Genomic DNA, 17,512 nt, shown 5'->3' on the forward strand with positions numbered 1-17,512 from the left:
ACTTGCAGGCAGTGGGTTCAGAATAACTGATGAGAAAAAATAAATACAGATTATACCACCACCCAAAAGGGCACTTCAGAGACTGGAAGGGCAAAGGGGCCTGTGCTCTACAAAGGTTGAGCCCTGTCTGTCCACGTCCTATCTGTCCTTAAACAAAGCGGGCACTGCTTCATGTGGCAACAGCAACACTCACCTCAATAGCCCATATGCCACTGGGTGAGAGAAGTGTTCATTGTATTTGAGCAGCATTATGTGAGGTGTTATTATGTGTTGTTAGTGATGAGCCTTGGTCCATTTAGCTCTGAATATGCCACACTCGTCAATCTGTCACCTAATCCTACCTAATGGGCAGGTCAATCCTGGAGGAAAGTATTGGCTGTAAGAAGTAAGAGAAAACATAACATCTGTTTTTTTTTTTTAATGACTTCTTATGACATTGTTTGCCAGAATAAACATAGTAATGGAGATTCCAGTCTGCGTTACCCACTCCAGTCAGCAGATGGCGAAGTTAGTTTTTCAGGTGATGCTGCTTGCGTGACGTATGATGTAGTGGACGGATATGAAGCCTCTTCAACAGCGACAAAAGGCTATTGATTTAACTAACGCGGTGGTGTGCTAGCAAACGAAACAGAATCATTGAAGCGTTTTAGACCAATTTTGTGTATATTACTCTTCGTGTTTTGAACATAATTCTGTTTACCTATCTACTAGCTCATTTCAACGTAATTTGCGAAATTAGCAACATTGATACAGCATTAGGCTAATCTCCCGGAGCATAAACTCACTAAGCAAGACGGAGAAAGAAACTGGTGAAATTAGAGAAATAAGCTTTCAGAATGAAAAGAGAGGAAGAGGAGGCTATCACAGTGAAAGAAGAGGATGATATTACACTGAAAGAGGAAGATGGGAAAGAGGTTGTCAGAGTGGAAGAGGTAGAAGCTTTCAGAATCATAAAGGAGGAAGATGAGAATGTATTGAAAGAAGAGGATGAGGAGGCTATCTCAATTAAAGAGGAAGACGTCTTGGGAGTGAAAAAGGAGGAGGAGGAGACTGAAGAACTGATTACCACCAGTGAGTACTGTCTTAATAACGGGACACAAACTATGCCGTTGTTGAACTAATGTGGTGTTTTAAAGGGGCATTCTACTGAAGTTCAACACTGTTGTTCAGTACTGTTGGAATTGTTTAAGGGTCGATCTGCCATTGGTACATATATTCTGGGAACTTGTAATTAGATGTATTGAATTCTCCACGTGGTCTATATTAAAGTGAACTTTATCTAATATAACAGGATTTTAAAATTCAATACTGGTGCATCATTTTTACTTAAAATATCAAACAGAAAATGAACCCGTAAACAATATTTTATAAAATCAAGATGAAAGTGGCCATTTTAGGCCCTTTTTAGACATATTCATGCCTCTTGTAAGACTCTGTGATTGCAATAGAAGATCATAAGTTTACCATCTGTTTGATGTTCTCATTCACACAGGAGAGAGACATGACTGTTATGGATCCTCTGGGGAGCCTGATGCTGACGAGGAAGAGAAGAGTCTCTCCAGATCAGAACACCAGATGGTACAGCTTGGTCTGGTCTAGCATACAGCTTGCTCTATCTGGGTCTGGGTTTCTGTAAAGCAGTTTATGACAACAGTTACATCAGCATCCATAATGATATGTGTCTGTGTCCCCTCTTTATGGTTACCAGGACAACGCTAGCCTGCCCCCCTCCTCCCTCCCGGAGTCCCTGTATCGTGCCTCTCCTGGTAGCACCTTACTGCTGGGTATGAAGAGGTTGTCTGTGCTGCTGGTGGACTGCAGGAAAACAACGGGGCTGGGTGGAACTGTGAGAGGAGGAGAAGAGAAGAAAGGATCAGATTTGACACATCAAAGTAAGTGCTGTAGTTCAGTTTCAACAAATAAAATGATTACTAGCCTGTTCAACCTCTCTTTCGTGTCGTCTGAGATTCCCAAAGATTGGAAAGCAGCTGCGGTCATCCCCCTCTTCAAAGGGGGGGACACTCTTGACCCAAACTGCTACAGACCTATATCTATCCTACCCTGCCTTTCTAGGGTCTTCGAAAGCCAAGTCAACAAACGGATTGCCGACTATTTCGAATCCCACCATACCTTTTCCGCTATGCAATCTGGTTTCAGAGCTGGTCATGGGTGCACCTCAGCCACGCTCAAGATCCTAAACGATATCTTAACCGCCATCGATAAGAAACATTACTGTGCAGCCGTATTCATTGATCTGGCCAAGGCTTTCGACTCTGTCAATCACCACATCCTCATCTGCAGACTCGATAGCCTTGGCTTCTCAAATGATTGCCTCGCCTGGTTCACCAACTACTTCTCTGATAGAGTTCAGTGTGTCAAATCGGAGGGTCTGTTGTCCGGGCCTCTGGCAGTCTCTATGGGGGTGCCACAAGGTTCAATTCTTGGTCCGACTCTCTTCTCTGTATACATCAATGATGTCGCTCTTGCTGCTGGTGAGTCTCTGATCCACCTCTACGCAGACGACACCATTCTGTATACTTCTGCCCTTCTTTGGACACTGTGTTAACAACCCTCCAGACGAGCTTCAATGCCATACAACTCTCTTTCCGTGGCCTCCAATTGCTCTTAAATACAAGTAAAACTAAATGCATGCTCTTCAAACGATCGCTGCCTGCACCTGCCCGCCTGTCCAACATCACTACTCTGGACGGCTCTGACTTAGAATACGTGGACAACTACAAATACCTAGGTGTCTGGGTAGGCTGTGAATTCTCCTTCTAGACTCATATCAAACATTGCCAATCCAAAGAATTGGATTGGCTTTCTATTTCGTAACAAATCATCCTTCACTCATGCTGCCAAACATACCCTTGTAAAACTGACCATCCTACCGATCCTCGACTTCGGCGATGTCATTTACAAATAGCCTCCAATACCCTACTCAATAAATTCGATGCAGTCTATCACAGTGCCATCCGGTTTGTCACCAAAGCCCCATATACTACCCATCACTGCAACCTGTACGCTCTCATTGGCTGGCCCTCGCTTCATACTCGTCGCCAAACCCACTGGCTCCAGGTCATCTATAAGACCCTGCTAGGTAAAGTCTCCCCTTATCTCAGCTCGCTTGTTACCATAGCAGCACCCACCTGTAGCATGCGATCCAGCAGGTATATCTCTATGGTCACCCCCAAAACCAATTCTTCCTTTGGCCGCCTCTCCTTCCAGTTCTCTGCTGCCAATGACTGGAACGAACTACATAAATCTCTGAAACTGGAAACACATATCTCCCTCACTAGCTTTAAGCACCAGCTGTCAGAGCAGCTCACAGATTACTGCACCTGTACATAGCCCATCTATAATTTAGCCCAAACAACTACCTCTCCCCCTATTGTATATTTATTTATTTTGCTCCTTTGCACCCCATTATTTTTATTTCTACTTTGCACATTCTTCCATTGCAAATCTACCATTCCAGTGTTTTACTTGCTATATTGTATTTACTTCGCCACCATGGCCTTTTTTTGCCTTTACCTCCCTTATCTTTACCTCATTTGCTCACATCGTATATAGACTTGTTTCTACTGTATTATTGACCTTATGTTTGTTTTACTCCATGTGTAACTCTGTTGTTGTATGTGTCACTGCACTGCTTTACCTTGGCCAGGTCGCAGTTGTAAATGAGAACTTGTTCTCAACTTGCCTACCTGGTTAAATAAAGGTGTTCTCAACTTGCCTACCTGGTTAAATAAAGGTGTTCTCAACTTGCCTACCTGGTTAAATAAAGGTGTTCTCAACTAGCCTACCTGGTTAAATAAAGGTGTTCTCAACTTGCCTACCTGGTTAAATAATAGTGAAATAAATACGTTTTTTTTTTTAAATAGATCTTCCCACTGGTATCTGTTACCATGACAACTAGCAGAGTTCTGTTAGTTGACATGAAGCTAGACTGTTAGCTTTAGAGAGAAACCAATAGTCCATATGAATCCTTGATGAAAGTTAGCTTTAGAGAGAAACCAATAGACCATATAAAACCTTGATGAAAGGTAGCTTTAGAGAGAAACCAATAGACCATATTAAACCTTGATGATAGTTAGCTTTAGAGAGAAACCAATAGACCATATAAAACCTTGATGAAAGTTAGCTTTAGAGAGAAACCAATAGACCATATAAAACCTTGATGAAAGTTAGCTCTAGAGAGAAACCAATAGACCATATAAAACCTTGATGAAAGTTAGTTTTAGAGAGAAACCAATAGACCATATAAAACCTTGATGAAAGTTAGTTTTAGAGAGAAACCAATAGACCATATAAAACCTTGATGAAAGTTAGCTTTAGAGAGAAACCAATAGACCATATAAAACCTTGATGAAAGTTAGCTCTAGAGAGAAACCAATAGACCATATAAAACCTTGATGAAAGTTAGCTCTAGAGAGAAACCAATAGACCATATTAAACCTTGATGAAAGTTAGCTCTAGAGGTGCATGTTTTACATAAACTGTTCCTAAAAACATGATAGATGTTACATTGCCTGTCTCAGTCACCCCCCCCCCCCCCCCCCCCCATATCTTTACAAGACTCTAGAACTAAACTCCAGACACTTCAATGTGGTCTGTATTCCTTCATTAACGTCCGATCTACAGAACTTGTTAAAGATGGCACATATGTATTTAAAACAAGCTCTCTAAACCTTTTCTTAAAGCTATGAAATGTGATTAAATGAAAAGCAATTTTTGTGAGACTTGTTCTTCGTCTCTGTAGTGGATCAAATGTATTCCATTTCCTATTTTAACAGGTGAAATGAAGCCTGAACTCCAACATATAGACCTTAAAGAACATGGTTTCATATATATATATATATATATATACTATATAGACCTTAAAGAACATGGTTTCATATATATATATATATATACTATATAGACCTTAAAGAACATGGTTTCATATATATATATATATATATATACTATATAGACCTTAAAGAACATGGTTTAATATATATATACTCTATAGACCTTAAAGAACATGGTTTAATATATATATACTCTATAGACCTTAACAGAACATGGTTTAATATATATATATATATATATATATATATATACTATATAGACCTTAAAGAACATGGTTTAATATATATATATATATATATATATATATATATATATATATATATATATATATATATAGACCTTAAAGAACGTGGTTTAATATATATATATATATATATACTATATAGACCTTAAAGAACATGGTTTAATATATATACTATATAGACCTTAAAGAACATGGTTTAATATATATATTATGGTTTAATATATATATTATATAGACCTTAAAGAACATGGTTTAATATATATATATATATATATATATATATATATATATATATACTATATAGACCTTAAAGAACGTGGTTTAATATATATATATATATATATATACTATATAGACCTTAAAGAACATGGTTTAATATATATACTATATAGACCTTAAAGAACATGGTTTAATTTGGAAATTACTAACTATTTGTTCATGTGTAAATGACGTCAGTGTGGTGCTAACAGTTTAGCTTCCTCGAGTGTCCCTGGATCTCTCCATCTGTGACTTTTCAAGCTAACATTCTCAGTTTCACGGAAACATGGCTCACTCGGGATACGTTATCAGAGTCGGTACAACCACCTGGTTTCTTCACGCATCGCGCCGACAGTAACAAACATCTCTCTGGTAAGAAGAAGGGCGGGGGTGTATGCCTTATGATTAACGAGACGTGGTGTCATCATAACGACATACAGGAAGTCAAGTCCTTTTGTTCACCTGATCTACAATTCCGTACAATCAAATGCCGATCGCGTTATCTACCAAGAGAATTCTCTTCAATTATAATCACAGCCATGTATATCCCCCCAAGCAGACACCAAGCAGACACCTCGACGGCCCTGAACGAACTTCATTGGACTCTATGTAAACTGGAAACCACATCCCGAGGCTCCATTTATTGTAGCTGAGGATTTTAACAAGGCTAATCTGAAAACAGCATATCGAATTCGTGACCTGGGCTGGCAAAATCCTGGATCATTGTTACTCTAACTTCCACGACGCATACTAAGCCCCATCCTCCTTTCGGCAAATCTGACCACGACTCCATTTTGTTGCTCCCAGCCTATAGACAGAAACTAAAAACAGGATACGCCCGTGCTCATGTCTGTTCAACGCTGGTCCAACCAATCTGATTCCACGCTTCAAGATTCTTCGATCACGTGTTCCGGATAGCGTCAAACAGTAACATTGATGTATATGCTGATTCGGCAAGTGAGTTTATTAGCAAGTGCATTGGTGATGTTTTACCCACGGCGATTATTAAAACCTTCCCCAACCAGAAACCGTGGATTGATGGCAGAATTCATGCAAAACTGAAAGCGCAAACCACCGGAAACAAACAGTGTAGCTATTCCCTCCGCAACACAATCAAACAAGCTAAGCGTCAGTTTAGAGACAAATTAGAGTCGCAATTCAACGGCTCAGACACAAGACTTATGTGGTAGGGTCTACAGTGAATCACGGACTACAGGAAGAAATCCAGCCCCGTTGCGGACCCCGATGTCTTGATCCCAGACAAACGAAACAACTTCTTTGTTCGCTTTGAGGACAATACAGTGCCACCGACAAGGCCTGCTACCAAAACCTGCGGGCTCTCCTTCACCGCAGGCAACGTGAGTAAAACATTTAAACGTGTTAACCCTCGCAAGGCTGCCGGCCCAGACGGCATCCCTAGCCGCGTCCTCAGAGCATGCGCAGACCAGCTGGTGTGTTTACGGACATATTCAATCAATCCCTATTCCAGTCTGCTGTTCCTACATGCTTCAAGAGGGCCACCATTGCTCCTGTTCCCAAGAAAGCTAAGGTAATTGAGCTAAATGACTACCGCTCTGTAGCGCTCACTTCCGTCATCATGAAGTGCTTTGAGAGCCTAGTCAAGGATCGTATCACCTCCACCCTACCTGACACCCTAGACCCACTCCAATTTGCTTAAAGCCCCAATAGATCCACAGACGACGCAATCGCCACCATACTGCACTATGCCATCTGGACAAGAGGAATACCTATGTGAGAATGCTGTTAATCGACTACAGCTCAGCATTTAACACCATAGTACCCTCCAAACTCGTCATTAAGCCTGAGACCCTGCGTCTCGACCCCGCCCTGTGCAACTGGGTCCTGGACTTTCTGACGGGACGCCCCAAGTGGTGAGGGTAGGAACCAACATCTCCACTCCGCTGATCCTCAACACTGGGGCCCCACAAGAGTACCCGAGCCACTGCCTGTTCACCCCGCTATCATCCAGAAGGCGAGGTCAGTACAGGTGCATCAAAGCTGGGACCGAGAGACTGAAAAAGAGAAACTGAAAAACAGCTTCTATCTCAAGGCCATCAGACTGTTAAACAGCCATCACTAGCATTGAGTGGCTGCTGCCAATATACTGACTCAAATCTCTAGTCACTTTAATAATAAAAAAATGTTGATGTAATAAATGTATCACTAGTCACTTCAAACAATGCCACTTTATATAATGTTTACATACCCTACATTACTCATCTCATATGTATATACTGTAGAGGGAATAGCTACTGTAGAGGGAATAGCTACTGCATCTTGCTATCTTGTTGATTCCAGTTCTATGGACATTACATGTTGTACCTGTGGCGTGGTTAGAGCGTTGGACTAGTAACCGGAAGGTTGCGAGTTCAAACCCCCGAGCTGACAAGGTACAAATCTGTCGTTCTGCCCCTGAACAGGCAGTTAACCCACTGTTCCCAGGCCGTCATTGAAAATAAGAATTTGTTCTTAACTGACTTGCCTAGTTAAATAAATAAAAAATGCATCTTGCCTGTGCCGTTCGGCCATCGCTCATCCATATATTTATATGTACATATTCATCCATATATTTATATGTACATATTCATCCATATATTTATATGTACATATTCATCCATATATTTATATGTACATATTCATCCATATATTTATATGTACATATTCATCCATATATTTATATGTACATATTCTTATCCATCCATATATTTATATGTACATATTCTAATTCATTCCTTTACACTGTGTAAACGGTAGTTGTTGTGAAATTGTTAGATGACTTGTTAGATATTACTGCTGTTATTACTGATATTACTGCTGTTATTACTGATATTACTGCTGTTATTACTGTTATTACTGCTGTTATTACTGTTATTACTACTGATGACTTGTTAGATATTACTGCTGTTATTACTACTGGTCGAAACTAGAAGCACAAGCATTTCGCTACACTCACATTAACATCTGCTAACCATGTGTATGTTAACAATAAAATGTGATTTGATTTAATAGCTGGTACCATGTGGACAGCTCCATCTGTGACGTTTCAAGCTAGCTGTGAAGTGAATTTACGGCACGTTCTCACCTCCGTTACACATGTTCAGGTTGACTTTCCCACGGAATCGACCATATACACTACCAGTCAAAAGTTAGGACACACAACTACTCATTCCAGGGTTTTTCTTTATTTGTACTATTTTCTACATTGTAGAATAGTAGTGAAGACATCAAAACTATGAAATAACACTTATGGAATCATACAGTAACCAAAAGTGTTAAACAAATTATTCAAAGTAGCCACCCTTTGCCTTGCACACTCTTGGCCTTCTCTCAACCAGCTTCATGAGGAAGTCACCTGGAATGCATTTCAATTAACAGATGTGCCTTGGTAATTTGTGGAATTTCTTTCCTTCTTAATGCGTTTGAGCCAATCAGTTGTGTTGTGACAAGACATCAAAGCTATGAAATATCACATATGAAATCATGTAGTAGCCAAAAAAGGGTTAAGTGAATCTTCAAAGTAGTCACCGTTTGCCGACAGATTCTGGTTTGATACCCAGCTGTGTCGCAGCCGGCCACAACCGGGAGAGCCAATTGGCCCGGCGTCGTCCGGGTTGGGGGAGGGTTTGGCCGGTCAGGATGTCCTTGTCCCATCGTGCTCTCCTGTGGCGGGCCGGGCTAATGCACGCTAAAACGGTCGCCAGGTGTAGGGTATTTCCTCCGACACATAAGTGCGGCTGGCTTCTGGGTTAATTGTGCATCGTGTCAAGATGCATTGCGGTTGTGTTTCGGAGGACGCATGACATTCGCCTCTCCCGAGTCCGTACGGGAGTTGTAGCGATGAGACAATTGACGAAAATTGGGGCAAAAAAGGGGGTAAAAAATATAAATATAATAATCCTTTTTAAAAAGTCTGCCCCAAATATTTCATTATTTTTATTTTACCCAAAATACCATTCCATTAGTGATTAGTCAAAATGATCTAATATAAATAAAAAAAATTGCCATTTCAACATCATGTGTCAAACCATTGAGACAACGGGGAGATGTTACAGAGGTGCTTTGTCTCCAATGGGAAAAAAAAAATGTTTTTTGACAAAATTACTTATTTTAGGTTTAAGGAAGTGTGTAGGTCGCAATCTGTATCATACAGCTATGAAGGTTATATATTTATAACCACCTGTTCAATTGGAATCCAGAGATGTCTGTGTCGTAGAACTGTTTAGTTGTTTGTGTTCTGACTTGTAAAACAGAAAGAAAAATAAGAATATGAATAAGTAAGTTCCTGGTAAACATATTAACAGGAAGCTCTACAACATTTGTTTTAAAATCACACCAAGATTGTTTTAAATGATGAAATGTTTGAAAACTGACCTCAGGTTATTGAGGGATCTGATTTGGATTAAACTGGATTAAACTGCAAGGCAGTTTTATCATGTGGAGATTGAATTCTGTTCTCTCTTTAAATAAACACTGTCTTTGGCAGGAGGAAAACCAAACTTGGAGGAACCAGAGACGTCCAAACCAGCAAGACGACACCTCTGCTCCCAGATTGGAAAGAGTTTTGCCAAGTTAGGAAGCCTGAAAAGACATGAGAAGAGTCACACAGGGGAAAAGCCTTACCACTGCTCCCAGTGTGGAAAGTGTTTTAGACAGCAAGGAAGCCTGAAAGCTCATGGCCGAATACACACAGGGGAGAAACCTTACCACTGCTCCCATTGTGGAAAGGGTTTTAGACAGCAAGGAAGCCTGAAAGTTCATGGCCGAATACACACAGGGGAGAAGCCTTACCACTGCTCCCATTGTGGAAAGAGTTTTAACAGGTTAGGAGGCCTAATAACTCATGAGCGAATACACACAGGGGAGAAGCCATACCGTTGTGCCCAGTGTGGAAAGAGTTTTGGCTCGTTAGGAAACCTGCAATCTCATGCACGATTACACACAGGGGAGAAGCCATACCATTGCACCCATTGTGGAAAGAGTTTTCGCATGTTAGGAAACCTGCAGTCTCATCTGCGAATACACACTGGGGAGAAGCCATACCATTGCGCCCAGTGTGGAAAGAGTTTTAGCATGTTAGGAAACATGAAAGCTCATGAGCAAATACACACAGGGGATAAGCCTTACCACTGCTCTCAGTGTGGATCTAGGTTTACCAGGTTAGGAAGCCTGAAAAGACATGTGGACACACACCAAAGTCTTTCCATTGCGCCCTGTGTGGAATGAGTTTTAACCATTTAGGGAGCCTGAAAAGACATGAGAGAATACACACAGGGGAGAAGCCTTTCCATTGCGCCCTGTGTGGAATATGTTTTAACCATTTAGGGGGCCTGAAAAGACATGAGAGAATACACACAGGGGAGAAGCCTTTCCTTTGCGCCTGGTGTGGAATGAGTTTTAGCTTGATAGGAAACATGAAATATCATGATCTAAATACACCCATGGGAGAAGCCTTACAAATGTCACTTATAAGGCAGGTGAGGATCCACACAGAGAAAAATAACTTATCCTACTGTGTAAACTGATATTTCACATCACATTGACTTAAAATTCATCAGAGAACATACACAGTGGTCCCGTTGTCTTATTTTATTGACTGTGTTTAATTGTTTATGAAAGTGAATTGTACAAAGTATACTCAAACATATATTTGTATGTTTTTATTAGAAAATAAAACTGAATATGGAGTCTGTCAGTTTGAATACAGAGTAGATCAGATTCCATGTGTTTAAATGGTCCTTTTTTAAAGTCTGACATTGTGTGTTTATCTGAGTGTGTCATTCCTCCAGCACCATTGATAATCAGAATAAGACCTTCAAATATGTCACCATAACAACAGGCATTTTACAAGCCTCCCACTGGTTGAATAAACGTTGTTACCCGAATGATGAGATTATTATTTTATTTGTCAAATGGCACCAGAATAAGACCCTCAAAATGTATTGGAAAGGAGCATTTTTATTTAAGGTCAGTTAAGAACAAATTCACATTTTCAATGACGGCCTGGGAACACTGGTCTAGGAACAGTGGGTTAACTGGTCTAGGAACAGTGGGTTAACTGGTCTAGGAACAGTGGGTTAACTGGTCTAGGAACAGTGGGTTAACTGGTCTAGGAACAGTGGGTTAACTGGTCTAGGAACAGTGGGTTAACTGGTCTAGGAACAGTGGGTTAACTGGTCTAGGAACAGTGGGTTAACTGGTCTAGGAACAGTGGGTTAACTGGTCTAGGAACAGTGGGTTAACTGGTCTAGGAACAGTGGGTTAACTGCAGAACGACAGATTTGTACCTTGTCAGCTCGGGGATATGAACTTGCAACCTTTCGGTTACTAGTCCAACGCTCTAACCACTAGGCTACCCTGCCAGCCCAAGCTCATCACGTGCACTTTCACCACCCTGTGAAGTTCATAACTTATTTCATCTGTAGCCTAATAAACTGCATGGGTTCCCAAATCGTAGTGGGAGGAACAATCAACATTTCATCACGTGACTCCAAGTTAACTAAGATGTGATGGTTATTATATAAATATTTGCGCATAAAGGAGTTTCCATCGCCATTTCTCCCTTATACATTTTTACTGACACAAAAAGAACCCACCATGTCAAACGAACTAACAAATTGTCTGTTGGCATTGAAAAATAAATAAATTGTAGGGAAAATCAGTAGGTCACACAAATGACTATTTCTAAACAAAGATAATAGACAAGTAGAATGGGGCAGGTTTCTTATACTATCTATACTTACTCGGTTAAGAGACTCCAGGGACGGAGATGAAGGCTGTAGGAATGAAGATCAGTCAGTGAAGAGACTCCAGGGATGGTGATGAAGGCTGTAGGAATGAAGATCAGTCAGTGAAGAGACTCCAGGGACGGAGATGAAGGCTGTAGGAATGAAGTCAGGTGGGGGTGTGGTTGAGGCAGCCAATGATTGTGAGGAAGCATGCAGGGAACAGGCTCCTTTCTACTACCATTCTGGGGTCTGGATACATGCCAACAAAGACCACAACTGCTTCAAACAATGGGAGTGGCTACCATTGACCATCACACTTTCTTTCATAACCAGGAAGCCCATGTTGAGCTAGCAGTGTTCCCACTATGGAAGATTGAGCAGGCAGCCGTCATCCAGTCTCTCAGAAAACCATGTTGAGCCATCAGTGTTCTCACTATGGAAGAGGGAGCAGGAAGCCGTCATCCAGGGACAAGGACAAAGGTACAGCACTGGTGTTAGTAGCTGATGACAGAAGTGACAGCCTGGACACAGCAAAGTTTGTTGTGAGCAGAGAATCAACCAGATTGATTCTCAGTCAGTGTTGTTGAGCAGAGAATATGGAATGAATATGAAGCCGTCATCCCTCAGAAAACCATATTGAGCCATCAGTGTTCTCATATTGTCCATGTTGAAGTTATTCAGATTAACTCTGTACTGGTATCTCCTGTATATAGCCTCCACATTGACTCTGTACTGGTACCCCCTGTATATAGCCTCCACATTGACTCTGTACTGGTACCTCCTATATATAGCCTCCACATTGACTCTGTACTGGTACCTCCTGTATATAGCCTCCACATTCACTATGTACAAGTACCTCCTGTATATAGCCTCCACATTGACTCTGTACTGGTACCCCCTGTATATAGCCTCCACATTGACTCTGTACTGGTACCCCCTGTATATAGCCTCCACATTGACTCTGTACCGGTACCCCCTGTATATAACCTCCACATTGACTCTGTACTGGTACCCCCTGTATATAGTCTCCACATTGACTCTGTACTGGTACCCCCTGTATATAGTCTCCACATTGACTCTGTACTGGTACCCCCTGTATATAGCCTCCACATTGACTCTGTACTGGTACCCCCTGTATATAGCCTCCACATTGACTCTGTACCGGTACCCCCTGTATATAACCTCCACATTGACTCTGTACTGGTATCTCCTGTATATAGCCTCCACATTAACTCTGTACTGGTACCCCCTGTATATAGCCTCCACATTGACTCTGTACTGGTACTCCCTGAATATAGCCTCCACATTGACTCTGTACTGGTATCTCCTGTATATAGCCTCCACATTAACTCTGTACTGGTACCCCCTGTATATAGCCTCCACATTGACTCTGTACTGGTGCCTCCTGTATATAACCTCCACATTGACTCTGTACTGGTACCCCCTGTATATAGCCTCCACATTGACTCTGTACCGGTACCCCACGTATATAGCCTCCACATTGACTCTGTACTGGTGCCTCCTGTATATAACCTCCACATTGACTCTGTACTGGTACCCCCTGTATATAGCCTCCACATTGACTCTGTACCGGTACCCCACGTATATAGCCTCCACATTGACTCTGTACTGGTATCTCCTGTATATAGCCTCCACATTGACTCTGTACCGGTACCCCCTGCATATCAAATCAAATCAAATCAAATATAGCCTCCACATTGACTCTGTACTGGTACCTCCTGTATATAGCCTCCACATTGACTCTGTACTGGTACCTCCTGTATATAGCCTCGTTATTGATATTTAATTGTGTTACTTTTTTTGTTTTTTGTTTATTTAGTAAATATTTTCTTAACTCTTATTTTTCTTAACTACATTGTGTGTAAGTGCTTGTCAGTAAGAATTTCCTTGGTTAGATTCCAGGCTGTGCTTGTAAGAAGCATTTCACGGTAAGGTATAGCTATAGCAGTTGTATTCAGCATTTCACAGTGACGTCTACACCTGTTGTATGTATGACAAATAACATTTGATTTGAACTAAATATGGAGTTTGTCAGTTTCAATGTTACTGTCTTTAATTAAATTCGATTTTTCAAATTCAGGCTGTGTGTGTGTGTGTGTGTGTGTGTGTGTGTGTGTGTGTGTGTGTGTGTGTGTTTTTTTTTCTCTGCGTCATCCTTGATCATTCCTTGTGGTCCTGTAGCTCAGTTGGTGGAGTATAGTGCTTGTTAAACCAGGGTAGTGGGTTTGATTCCTGGGACCACCCATATGTAAAGTGTTTGCACACATGACTGCAAATCACTTTGGATAAAAGTGTCTGCTAAATTGCAGATGTATCTACTGATTATACCAAACATTTGGAACACCTTCCTAATATGGAGTTGGACCCTCCCCTTTCTCCCTCAGAACAGCCTCAATTCATTGACTCTTCAAGCTGTCGAAAGTGTTCCACAGGGATGCTGGCCCATGTTGACTCCTCAGAGGAGGAAGGACCCTCCTCCTCATTGATTTTTTTTTTGTTGATAAAACTCTACTAAATATAATCACGTCACCAAATAATTTATTAAAACATACTCTTTTGCATCCTCCTCTGGGTACATTTACTTCAATACAAAACCTAGGAGGATTATGGTTCTCAAGGCTTCTATAGACTTACACAATAATTATGACAACTTTCGGAGGACGTCCTCCAACCTATCAGGGCTCTTGCAGCATGAACTGACATGTTGTCCACCCAATTAAAGGATCAGAGAATTAATCTAGTACTGAAAGCAAAAGCTACAGCTAGCTAGCACTGCAGTGCATAACATGTGGTGAGTAGTTGACCCAAAGAGAGAAAAATACAATAGTTGAACAGTTTTGAACAAATGATTTTATTCCAAAATGAAGGAGAAGCGAGAGAGATATTTCGTCATTTATTTTCCACTTTCAGTTTCACTTACTTAGCTAGCAAATGCAGCCATCTAGTTTAGTCTACTCAAACACTTGGCTCAAACAGAGCGTTGCTATGATTGTAGCAGGTTAGTTCTATTATCTCTGTTGACTATGATGTTACTTTAGCTAATATGGTGACAACGATGTAAGCTGTGTGTTTCAGGTATGATATGGTTTGGCTTGTAAATGTTTTCTTTCCTGGTCACATACAGCTGATGTGTTGTGCATTGAAGTACAGAAGCGAGGGGGAAAAGGTGAGAGGAGGAGAGAAGGAATACAACGTGGCTGTTATGAAAGTGACCTGTGTTTATGCATGATCAGGGGTGTATTCAGTCCTCCGATTCTGTTGACAAACATTACATAAACGGAACAAAACCGGGATCAACATTTGTCCAATAGAATCTCTTGTTTGAAACTGTTGGACTACTGATGACACCCATTTATCAGCTAGATGTAGTCAAGAGTGTGCTAGGCAGTATTTTTCTCTCGACCAGTGTGCACCTACATTCTAAACTTTCATTCATAGGCTAGGTTGCTACCTCATGATGGGTATAGGGACAATTAGAGTATCATGTAGTAGCCTAAACCTATTGCTGTTACATTGAACAGGGTGAGTGAAATATGAATGACAGTCGTCCAATATGCTGTAATAGAATTAAGGCCATGCTCATGAAAAAACAAACGGTCCTCCCTCATCTGAAACGGCACTGACCGCCACTGTTTTGGCTGGTGGACCATTCTTGGTGCACATGGGAAGCTGTAGCGTTGCAGTTCTTGACACAAACCAGTGCGCCTGGCACCTACTATCATACCCTGTTCAATGACCCTTATAATATTTTGTCTTCCCCATTCACCATCTGAATGGCACACATACACAATCCATGTCTCATTTGTCTCAAGGCTTAAAAATCCTTATTTAACCTGTCTCCCCCTCTTCATCGAAACTGATTGAAGTGGATTTAACTAGTGACATCAATAAGGGATCATAGCTTTAGCCTGGATTCACCTAGTCAGTCTATGTCAAGGAAGGAGCAGGTGTTCCTAAAGTTTTTTATACCCAGTGTATAGCACTACAGATAATCAGAAAATCAAGTGCTATTTGCATGTGATGCATTTGCACTGTTGTTTACAGGATGGTTTGTATCTTACACTGATTGAAGTGGATAGCATGATCGCATCTAGATTAAAACGAATGTAAAAAATTAACAGAGAAAACACACATTAACACACTACCTATTCATATAAGTATTTAATCATCATCATCTACATATTCATATTAAGCTTCTACGTCTGTTTACCGGAAATTATTATTTGTAAGAGAAAATATATCAGTTTATTGTTGAATTATTATGACGTTTTTTCCAATACAAAAGAGTTGTAACTTTTGTTTCCAAACTGCGTTACCCACTCCAGCCAGCAGATGGCGATGAGCGTCTTTCGGGTGATGCTTCTTGTGTGACGTATAATGGACTGGACGGGACGCTTCCTCAGGAACAACAACACGGCTACTCTTTCAACCACCTCGGTAGCTAGCTAGCCAACATAAAACTGAAAGATTGAGGTTTTAGACATTATTAATGTACATTAGCTAATCTCAGTGTTGAAAACACATTTCTGGCGACGTATCTACTGGTTAACTTTAACCTAATTTCCTTGTTCAATTTGCAAACTTGTTAAATATTGATACTGAGCCTAGCACTAGGCTAGTCGCTAATGCTAACTAACATCACTGACCATGAGCTCACTAAACTACGCATCCCCTGCTAAAGAAGATGAGGTCTGCTGTTTGGAGAAAGAAGCTCTGGCGCTGAACATTGTCGTGAAAGACGAAGAAGAGGAGGATATTACAGTGAAAGGAGAGAAAGATGCTCTGGCGCTGAACATTGTCGTGAAAGACGAAGAGGAGGATATTACAATGAAAGGAGAGAAAGAATTATTCAGAATGAAAATGGAGGAAGAGGAGGCTGTTTTAGTGAAGGAAGAGAAAGAACCGTTTCGAGAGGAAGAGGATGCTGTCTCAATAAAGGTGAAGGAGGAAGACGTTTTGGGAGTGAAAGAGGAGGAGACAGAATATCTGATTAACACCAGTGAGTACTGTCTTCAACAGGGACACAAACTATGCAGTTATTGAATGTGGGGATTTTAAGGGGCATTCTACTGAAGTTCTACACTTGAATATGTTGTTCAGTACTGTATAAATTGTTAAAGGGTCAATCTGCCATTGGTTCATATATTTTAGGGACTTTTAGATTATGTATTAAATTATCCATGTGGTCTACATTAAACTGCACCTCATCTATTGCAACAGGCTTTTAAAATTCAATATTGGAGCATAATTTCTTCATAAAATATCGAAGGGATGCAAAATACACCTGTTTCGTGCAACAACCCTTTCACATTTGCATTATATGCCAAGTTGAGATATATTAATGCCTCGTCTAAGACCCTATGATTTTAAAATAAAGTTCAATAAGTTC

At 40.8% G+C, this 17,512-nt stretch overlaps 1 protein-coding gene across 1 annotated transcript; it reads left to right on the forward strand.

Moving 5' to 3' along the window:
* The first annotated feature begins 206 nt into the window (after positions 1 to 206).
* LOC110515086 (zinc finger protein 239) lies at positions 207 to 11,253 on the forward strand. The gene is made up of 3 exons (XM_021594131.2): positions 207 to 216; positions 1,839 to 1,892; positions 9,861 to 11,253. Exons 1-3 carry the CDS (start codon positions 207 to 209, stop codon positions 10,598 to 10,600), a joined length of 804 nt encoding a protein of 267 aa, XP_021449806.2. The 3' UTR covers positions 10,601 to 11,253.
* Positions 11,254 to 17,512: the final 6,259 nt, after the last annotated feature.

Source organism: Oncorhynchus mykiss, chromosome 17 (genome assembly GCF_013265735.2).
Source record: "Oncorhynchus mykiss isolate Arlee chromosome 17, USDA_OmykA_1.1, whole genome shotgun sequence".
Taxonomy (NCBI): Eukaryota; Metazoa; Chordata; class Actinopteri; order Salmoniformes; family Salmonidae; genus Oncorhynchus; species Oncorhynchus mykiss.